A 9,740-nucleotide genomic window follows, 5' to 3' on the forward strand; every position below is an offset into this window, starting at 1 on the left:
GTATAGGCATTCCTTGAAAAGATGGAAGAGCTGATAAGGGAATGCTTTTCATGGGGGCTTCACCCCTTATATCACCTATTGGGAATTCAAAGGTGGTAACAGTGGCATCAATCCTTGTATTGTCATTTTTCTTATTGTTATTGTCTTCCATTGTAGATTCCCCTGTTTCTTGTTTTGATGAGTCCTCTCCCAAATATGATGATTGTATAGGTTGCTCTGGGGCTAACTATTTCACAACACTACCTGAATCTGGGTATTGATAAGTAAAATAATATTTTTCCAATTCTGGCTCTAAGTGCTCCTCGTTTCTTTCCCCTTGGCCTTTAGACCCAAAGTCCTAGCCACTAGTTTCTTCGTACTGTTCTCGAATTGAATCTACAGTCTCGGGAGTATGTATACTAGTTTGAGGGTGATGAGGTCCTAAGACGGAGGAACCAGATGCTTCTGACCTTAATATGGGAGTAACAAATTTCTGTGGTCCTATTTTTCTTGTATCACTATGTGAATTTGACTATTCTCTCTCTACTTTTGAAATTAATTCCTGAATGAATGTTTTCCTCCCTAAATCTGTGCTTTTCTTGTTCCTTTTATGACCCATTTTTCCTGTAGGTTTATTAGAGTTATTATGTTTCATGTCTCTTCTGTTCATACACTCTACACATGGACCCTATGTGTAATTATTTCACACTCTAAGTGCCTCAGTCGTTACAGTGGTGAGCTCGCTCAGGTATGTTAGAGCGATGCGTAGGTTCTTACCTCTCATCTTACCACCCAATGTCTGTAAGACTGAGGACATTTCTAAAAAATAGAAATTCAAAAGTTAACACATCCTAAGTGTTCTAATGATCATAGTGGTGAGCCCACTCAGGTATGTTAGAGCGATGCATAGGTTCTTACCTCTCGTCTTACCGCCCAACACCTGTGCACTAGAAACACTATACTAACAAAACACACTGGTTGACTGTATCGTCAACTACCTTCCCCGACAACAATGCCAAAATGTTGCACTATTTCAATCAATATTTAATTTGACTGAACCACAAGCATTTAATTTTCAACCAGGGTAGGTCTGTTTATTTCAAACGTGTTTGCACTATCTGTACCGATACATAATAACCAGGGAAAGAAATAAAAGAAAATGTCATTGAACACAATAAAAGAACTTAAAGCACTCATGCAAAAATTAAAAAGACATTCTACAAGAATGAATTTCACTCATCACACTTCATGTTCTTCTCAAGAACATGCGCACCACACATCACTAGTAAAACTGTATCAGTTGATTAAATAGTATAGTTCTAACCAATCCTGTGTAACAACATATAATGAATTTGAAAATAGAAGTGCATCAATACTACAATTCATACAACAACATTAAAAAATTCACACCTAAAAGAAAGATAAACCAAGCAACTAATCTACTACTACTCTAATCCCTGCTAAAGAGGAGGGTCCTTCCTCCCTAGCAGGGTGTAGGGATGAAATGGAAACTAGTTAAAAACTCAACACAAAATTTGTATGAACATCATGAGAAGTGTTTTGTATTAAAAATGACTGGAAATTACAAAATCAAAATGTTGATGTTGTTCCTGTGTTTCCATTCCCTTAGCCCCAAAAATTAAGGAACATATCAGTCATGAGAATCTCACAATTCTCATGTTGATCAATATTAAGAGAAAAATAGAAAGTGTTACAAACAATTTTCTAATAGCATACCAATTCAAGTTACACGTCTCCACAATCATAACTGTTGATATCCTTTGATCTTCTGTAGATAATTCATTATTCTTGAAGACTATCTTCAAAGACAACAACCATGGTCTTTGGCAGTTGCAGTGTAACAACAAGTCGAGATGTAACATCAACTCAAGGTGTAACAACAAAAATTTGGACTATAATAGCACATCCTCGAAGTGTAACAACAAATAACAGCAACAACTTCTCATCCTTAGTCCTTAGTTGTAGGCAACACCTGAAAGAAAAATAACCAAAAAAAATCTTCCACAATTACCTCGGTTAACCTTCTCAAATAACATCACTTCATTCGATATTTAACGAAAGATGGCAAAATAATATGTTGAGAAAGGATTTCTCTTATAACCAGGGGAGATGGTAATTGGGACATAAATTTCATAGTTTATAGAGAGGGAATGATCGAAAATGAGGAAAGAGGTGTCTAAGATATGCTTAAAAACTACACCCAACACATAAGCTGATGAACCTTGTTCAAGTGTCACAACTGAAATTTTTCCAAAAGGATCATAATGCCATCTCTGACCCTATGAGAACTTCATTTCCTACAATATAATTTCCACCTTTTCACCCGTTTCTCTAGTATTCACTAAAAATGGCCTAACTTGTGCCTTTAATTTAAAAACAACATGTATATTTTGGGTAGGAAATGAAGTTGGTCTATTTTTAAACTATGTTTGATGAATTCAAGTGTAAAAATACTTAAAGGGAGAAAGACTGGTAATATGTAGGAAGGTAATTGACATCCATATAATGTAATTTTTGTAAAATTTTCAAATAGATACCAACCCCTACTTTCATATCATCATTGAATTGTTCAATTTCTTTAATCTTTGGAAAAATTCTTGGGGTTATTGAATCATTTAAAAGACTATAACATGCTAATTAAAAATGATTTACAAAGTTTGAAAATGGGAACTCCTTAAAATTCCTTTTTACTAAAGAAGTCCAATAAATGACTAATACATTTCCTTTTGAATTTCTTCTGAAGTTGGAGATGAGAAAATGTATCTAACTAAAATATAAGAATAAATAAATGAGGAATGGTTAATAGCTAAATGACCTAAGAAGGTTTAAGTTTATTAGTTGGTCATTTATAATGTCAAACACGTATTGACTAGAATTAAAATAGATAGAAGACTTATATACTGGAGAAATTGAAGATAAAATCCCTAACACAATTTCATTCACAGTTTGGTCATCATCAAACCTTAATAAGCAACAAATCCTCGAGATAATTTATCTTGAAATCTAAGGAAATATAATTGAAGGATATGGAGGGTTACTCTATGGAATTTGGCTATATCAAGAAAAATGGATTCAACAAGGGAAGATTTTTCATTAGGGGTCAATTGCTAGAATAATTGATTTAATACTTTATTAGACAATGGTTGAGTTTGACTACACAAGACAATTTTAAACATTCTTGAAATATCCTCTCGAGGAATATGAAATAATATAATTCCATCTCATGATATAATGACCTTTCTTCTTGGCAAATATTTCTCAGAACACTAGGCAACTAACTTAGGGAAGTGATGGGTTTAGGGAAGTGATAGGTTTGGGGAATAATAAATTTAGCAAGAATTGACTCCAAAACAAAAGAAATGACAGTTGAGATTTCTGAAAATGTTGAAAATCCCAATTTCTTAGTTCAAATAGATCAAATTCATAGTCTGTTTCAATAACATCAACATCTCTATGTCAATGATTTATTGTAGTAAAAGGGTAGTAGAAGAGAAATATTCACAGTGGACACGATGAAGTCTGCAACTGAAGGTTTTGGTTAGGGTTTTCTCTCTGCAGCGGTTACTCAGACCAGCCACTGTATTCCACCCGCTTCGCATCCCGTTACTGTCGCTACTCTCCACCCTCAGCTTACCTGTTGCGGTCGCTACACCGGAGGCACCTGTACTGTGCGGGTTTCACGGGTCTTATTCTTTCTGTTTCCTCAACCGCTCCTCTCGTGGCGTGCTTGCGGTTAGTGTGTTGACCGGTTCGAGGGTGCCTGCTTTCCGTTTACCTGCAGTCGTAAGGAGGGCTTCTCCGTTCCTAGGCGCAACTGTCACCATGGAGGACTTGGATGCCGTTGATTATTCTGAAGACCCGTTGGAAGGGGTTTCCATCTAGCGTACCCCATTTTCCACGTCGACCTGGTTATACAGCTCTGAATTCTCCCTGACTGAACCCTCCCGACCTCCTGTGGTCTTGCCGGACGATCCCCCCACCTGGCCTGCTCTCTCCACTCCTTTGGAATCTCCGTCTACACTAGGGTTTGTCTCAGCTTTTCTAAACCCTAACCCTGGTTTAGATCCCCCTTACCCGGGCTCAAACCCTAGTTTTCTGCCTCCGGTGACCGACTACCCTTCTGCATCGTACAATTTCACATCTCAGGCTCCCCCATCCGGCAGTTACTCCGTTGTCCCGCCGCTCGCCAGATCCCTCCAATCTGCTGATCTGCCCCCCTCCTCGCACAGCCACCGACCTACCCACTCTTCATCGGGTCCGTCTCATATCGGGGCCTCGCTCCCCCATCCCCCACAGGGTACAAAGAAGAAGCATAAGTGTTTTAAATCCAAAGCATACGACATATTCTTGAGACTAGAAGAGGACATACAGTGGGGTGAAGCCATGGACTTTGCGGAAAGAGTCCTTGTCGGTCGCATCAGGGGAAGGAATTACTCAGCCGCGCGACTGAATACCTAGGCAACTAAGGTATGGGGTCACCATCTGGTCCACATCCCATTCGTGTAGACCTTTGTGAGGGGATGGTTTGCCCTAAGATTCGCTCTTGCCAACTACACAAATTGGGTCCTATCCTCATACTGGCATTTCGAGCATGCCCCGGTATTGCTGAAGCGTTGGACTCCACTTTTTGACCCTGAGACTGAGTAGATTGGTATTGGACCTGTATGGATTCGACTGTCGGGCCTCCCATTACAATACTAGTCCGAGGACATCTTCAAATGGATTGGTAACGCCAACAACACTTATATGGAATACGACAAATCATATCTGCAAACGGGTATGATGGCCCATGCTCGAATTCTTATTAATCTCGACACCAGAGGAGGTCTATTGGAATACATCACCATCCAATGGCGGGACACATCCCGCAAGCAGATCATAGATTACGAAGGCATTCCATATCGCTGCCGCAGATGTCACAAGGTTGGGCACCTATACAGGGATTGCCCCCTCCTCCACAAAAAAAGGGGCCCTGAGCAGAACCGAGATCCGGAACCGACGGAGGGTGGACCATCACAGCCCCAGGAGATGGAAGGAGAGCCCACACAACTACCGGTGGATAATGCACCAGGCGATCCAAGAGACATACAGGGCACTTCTGCTACAAAGGCATCTGACAAGCGTCCAGCGGACTCCATACCTGCCTCGCCTCCTCCGCCCATCAGCTCTGGCACAACTAGAGATGTCGCCTCGACCGCGGGTACGTTTTTCCCTATTTCATCATCTGTATCTGGCATATCTCATATTTTTGCATCGCTCTCTTGCATGGGTATCTCCTCCCCCCTCATCCCCTCTGGCTCCCTCCAGCTACCCCCCCTCCCACTGGGCATCACCCCCCTCCTCCCTCCTCTGCACACTTCCCTTTCCCTCACACTCCCCCTCCCTCTGTCCCCCCTCCCTGATATCCTCCCCCCCCTCCCCTCTACCCACCTTACCCCCCCCCCACCCCCTCCTCCATCCCCCCCCCTTCCCCTCGATACCCTCTGCGGTCCAGAGCAAAGGGAAAGGATGCCGACGTGATAGGCATTGAACCTACTCACCCCCCGACCTCCTTTAAATCGGCTAAAGGCCGCCCCTCCCGACTCACTCAGACCAGACATACAGTAGGGGAAGAAGTTACCCTTGGGTGACAACAAACGAATGAGAGGGCCCTTAGAGCTAGGGATGGCCCTCTGCCTATCCCTCCATGAAATTTCTATACTTCAACTATCGAGGGGTTGCTAGTCCCCATAAAAAACTAGCCCTGCGAAGACTGCTCACCTCGACTGCCTTGGAAGTGATCTTTCTTCAGGAAACCCTCTGCTCGGCTGACACCCTCATTCCTATTCTTCGCTCTTGGCTTCTGAACTGGACATTCCATGCTTTGGATGCATCTGGGAGATCGGGGGGTATTGCTATCGGTTTCTGTAATAAATCCTTGGTTCTTCGAAACTCCTGGGGAGGCAGAGGCTACATCGGTATGGACTTATTGGACCGCTCCCTTAACACTGAGTTTCGTATCATCAATGTTTACGGACCTTGTGTGGACAGAGAACCATTTTGGAGAACCTTGTTTGCTTCTGAACTTTTCCGGGCAGACAACATCATCCTGGGAGGGGATTTGAACTTCTCCTTGGGACACTGTGAATCTTGGGGACACTCGGCCCAAGCGGATAACCTGTCCGACTCGATCTCCACCTTACTTGAAGCTCATCATTGGGTTGACATCCCTCCTGTCAGGTTACATTATACCTGGTCCAATAATAGAAGTGGTGATCAGAGTCTAGCTAGAAGACTCGACAGATTCCTCATCAAAGAGGCTTTCCTCACTCTCCACCCTCGTATTAGACAGTGGGTTGGAACTGGGGGTTTATCTGATCACAGGCCTATCTTCCTGGAACTCTCTGAGGATATCCCGAAGATCAAAAGCCCTTTTAAATTCAATGCTTCTTGGCTCAAGGATCCCAGCTATCATCAGCTTGTATCGGAGTATTGGAGATCAAATCCTATCACGGAAGAGGAGGAGCATACTACTGGTTTTTTAAGGAAATTATCTGAACTCAAAAGCCTCTCCAGAAATTGGGCACACCTGAAGCGGATTAATGATGACAAGATACTGAAGGAGGCCGAACGAGCCATTGCAACATTTGAGGATTCGTCAGATGGCACCTTCACAACACTGGAGAACAAGGATCTATACTCTACTCTTATATCTAAGCGCACACAAATTCTAAAGGAAAGAGAGGAGAGCTGGCGCCTTAGAAGTAGAGCCATATGGCTGACTGATGGAGACAATAACACTAAGTTCTTCCACAAATTTGCAAATGGCAGAAAAGCCATTAACACCATCTGGGAACTACAAAATGCTCAGGGGCAGAGGATTACTGATCAGCAGGGTCTGGCTAGACTTGCTAACGAACATTTCAAATCCATCTACAAGGCACCCCGTATGGCTAACATACTAGAGATAATGCGGGTTGCTGAATACTTCCCCAGATTTGTAGAACAAGAGGATTCAGAGAACCTGACGATGGCTGTATCGAAGGAGGAACTAGAGGCCACCATTAAATGGTTCAAAAAAGACAAGAGCCCTGGACCGGATGGGTGGACCATCGAATTCTTTATTGCATTTTTTGACATCTTGGGGGATGATCTTCTCAGAATCGTGGAGGACAGTAGGAGGAAAGGTAGTATTCATGCAGCCATCAAATCCACTTTCATTGCCCTTATTCCGAAATCTGATTCTCCTACCTCCTTTAATGACTTTAGACCCATCTCTCTCTGTAATGTTCTGTACAAAATTATAGCCAAAATCATAGCAAATCGCCTGAAGCCTATACTGTCTGGTCATATATCCCCCGAACAATTTGCTTTTCTCCAGCATCGACAGATACATGAAGCGATTGCCACTGCACAAGAACTCCTCCATACTCTGAAAACTAAGAAACAGAAGGGCATGATTCTCAAGGTGGACCTCTCTAAGGCATTTGACAGAGCAAATTGGCTCTACATCAGGTTAATTCTTACCCACCTTGGCTTCCCTTATGCCTACATTAAATGGATTATGAGTTGTATCAAGGATGTATCCTATAGTGTCCTCCTTAACGGTGAAGCTACCCCTTTCTTCCTATCAGAAAGGGGACTCAGACAGGGTTGCCCCCTCTCCCCGCTACTCTTCCTCCTCATTATGGAAGGTCTGAGCAGATCCATCACTGCGGCGAAGGACAGACATCAGCTTACTGGCATCAAGATCTCGGATAATTTCTTTCTGACTCATCTTCTGTTTGTTGATGATGTTCTGATCTTTTTAAATGGAAGCATCAAAGATTCTTCAATTATGTACAATATCTTCAAGCTCTTCCAACAGGCTACGGGGATGATGATTAACGAAGGTAAATCCACCATCACCATTATTGGTTGTTCTCAGCATGAGTCTATTTATACTACCCAACGTTTTCCTTTTTCTGCTCTTAACTTGGATGATGGGCTTAAATATCTGGGCTTCTGATTAAAGCCTCTCGGGTATAGGATAGCAGACTGGACGTGGCTTATCGCAAAAGTGGAGAAAAGATTACAGATCTGGTACCACAAATATCTATCCAGGGCTGGCAGATTAACCCTCATCAAGGCTGTTATTGAGGCCACTCCAGTTTTCTGGATGACACTTGCATGGATACCAAAAGGCATATTAAACAGACTACAAAACATTTGTTGCAGATTCTTATGGAAGGGAAATCAACCTGGGAAAACTTTTGCTTGGGTAAAATGGGATCGCATCGCTATACCTAAACGATGGGGAGGATGGGGCATAAAAAGGCTTGAGCTATTCTCGAAAGCCTTGGCTGCTAAGCTGGGCTGGCAGCTCATCAGCTCAAACAGTCTCTGGACCCGGGTAGCACTAGCGAAATATATATGGCCTACAAATTTGATGGATTGGCTCAAACAGTCTCGACCCCCAGCTAGCAATATCTCCAACATATGGAAGGCAATGATGAACGCGCTCCCCCTGCTGCGACTTGGAATTACCTGGAGAATAAAGGAAGGCAACGTTGTCCGCATTGGAACGGACCCTTGGGTAGGATGCGGGAACGCTCACAGATTACCTACCACCTTAATTAGCTACCTAAATGATAGAGGTATCATATACATCAAGCACATTGGTGACCACATCAACTCCACTGTCATTCAACAAGCTTGGAAATCAGCGTATGACTTGGACATTCCTGTGCATTGGAGACAAGACTGGCTGCTATATATTGAAGCCCTCACACAGGCCCACATTCGCTTAACAGAGGAGCCCGACGAAATCATCTGGGCCCTTGCCAAGACAGGTCTTTACTCCCCAAAAGAAGGATACATCTGCCTCATGGATCCCCATAAACCTCAATCTATTGACCCTAATTGGAAATCCTTCTGGAAACTCAAGGCCGCCCCTCGCACCCGCCTGTTAATGTGGAATATACTCTTAGACAAGATCCCTACGGGTGCCAATCTGATGAAGAGATCCTTCCATGGCCCCTTCTGATGCCATCTGTGTCGTATGGCTGATGAGAACACCGAACATCTCTTCCTGAATTGCACTTCATCTAAAGAGTTATGGAACGGTATATCTGCTCACTACCCTTCCTTACTCCCCTGGCAAGGCAACAATATCCAAGATGCTTGGAACTCATGGTGCCTTGCTCATAAAGGCAAAGCCAGGAACATGCCTCTCCTTGTCAACTGGGCCATCTGGATAGCTAGGAATCAGTCCATCTTCAATCTCAGAGAACCACACTGGCCATCCATCACTCAGCACATAATCTCAGATTATGATCACCTTCCAGAAGAGGACCCCGTAGCCCCTCAGCGCATCATCACCCCGGAGATCATTGATAAATCTAAACCTTGGGCATATTTTGATGGTTCAGCCCAGGAAGCAGGCTGTGGAGGGGGACTTATCTTACACCTGAATGATAAACACTGCTTCAAAATCCAAATAAACTTGGGGATGGGCACGAACAATTTTGCCGAACTCTGCTCTGCAAAACACCTCATATATTTTGCATTATCTCATCATTGTACACATCTGCAGTTATTTGGTGATTCAAAAATCGTATGTAATTGGCTCAATAATGCATCTCATTACAATGCATATTCTCTCAGACATATTCTGGAGGAAGCTCACAGATTGATAAACATATTTGACTCTTTTGTTTGTCGACATATCTACAGGGAACAAAACATGGAGGTTGACCAACTTTCAAAAGAGGCAACGCATC

At 43.1% G+C, this 9,740-nt stretch overlaps 1 protein-coding gene across 1 annotated transcript; it reads left to right on the forward strand.

Moving 5' to 3' along the window:
- The first annotated feature begins 4,782 nt into the window (after positions 1–4,782).
- LOC149139846 (uncharacterized) lies at positions 4,783–9,004 on the forward strand. Its single transcript, XM_089450835.1, has 3 exons — positions 4,783–5,226; positions 5,792–7,494; positions 8,008–9,004. The coding sequence occupies exons 1-3, from the start codon at positions 4,783–4,785 to the stop codon at positions 9,002–9,004; spliced, it is 3,144 nt and encodes a 1,047-aa protein (XP_089306961.1).
- Positions 9,005–9,740: the final 736 nt, after the last annotated feature.

This window comes from Pinus tabuliformis, chromosome X (genome assembly GCF_031772625.1).
Source record: "Pinus tabuliformis cultivar Carrire ecotype Pingquan chromosome X, CPIR1, whole genome shotgun sequence".
Lineage (NCBI taxonomy): Eukaryota > Viridiplantae > Streptophyta > Pinopsida > Pinales > Pinaceae > Pinus > Pinus tabuliformis.

Excerpts from the sequence above, each read along its gene's own strand:
- LOC149139846 (XM_089450835.1), top strand. The coding sequence starts at position 4,783 with ATGGCCCATGCTCGAATTCTTATTAATCTCGACACCAGAGGAGGTCTA. Across the intron at positions 5,227-5,791 it reads TTTTCCCTATTTCATCATCT|GAAACCCTCTGCTCGGCTGA; the intron begins GTATCTGGCATA and ends ATCTTTCTTCAG. Across the intron at positions 7,495-8,007 it reads GCAAATTGGCTCTACATCAG|GATAGCAGACTGGACGTGGC; the intron begins GTTAATTCTTAC and ends TCTCGGGTATAG.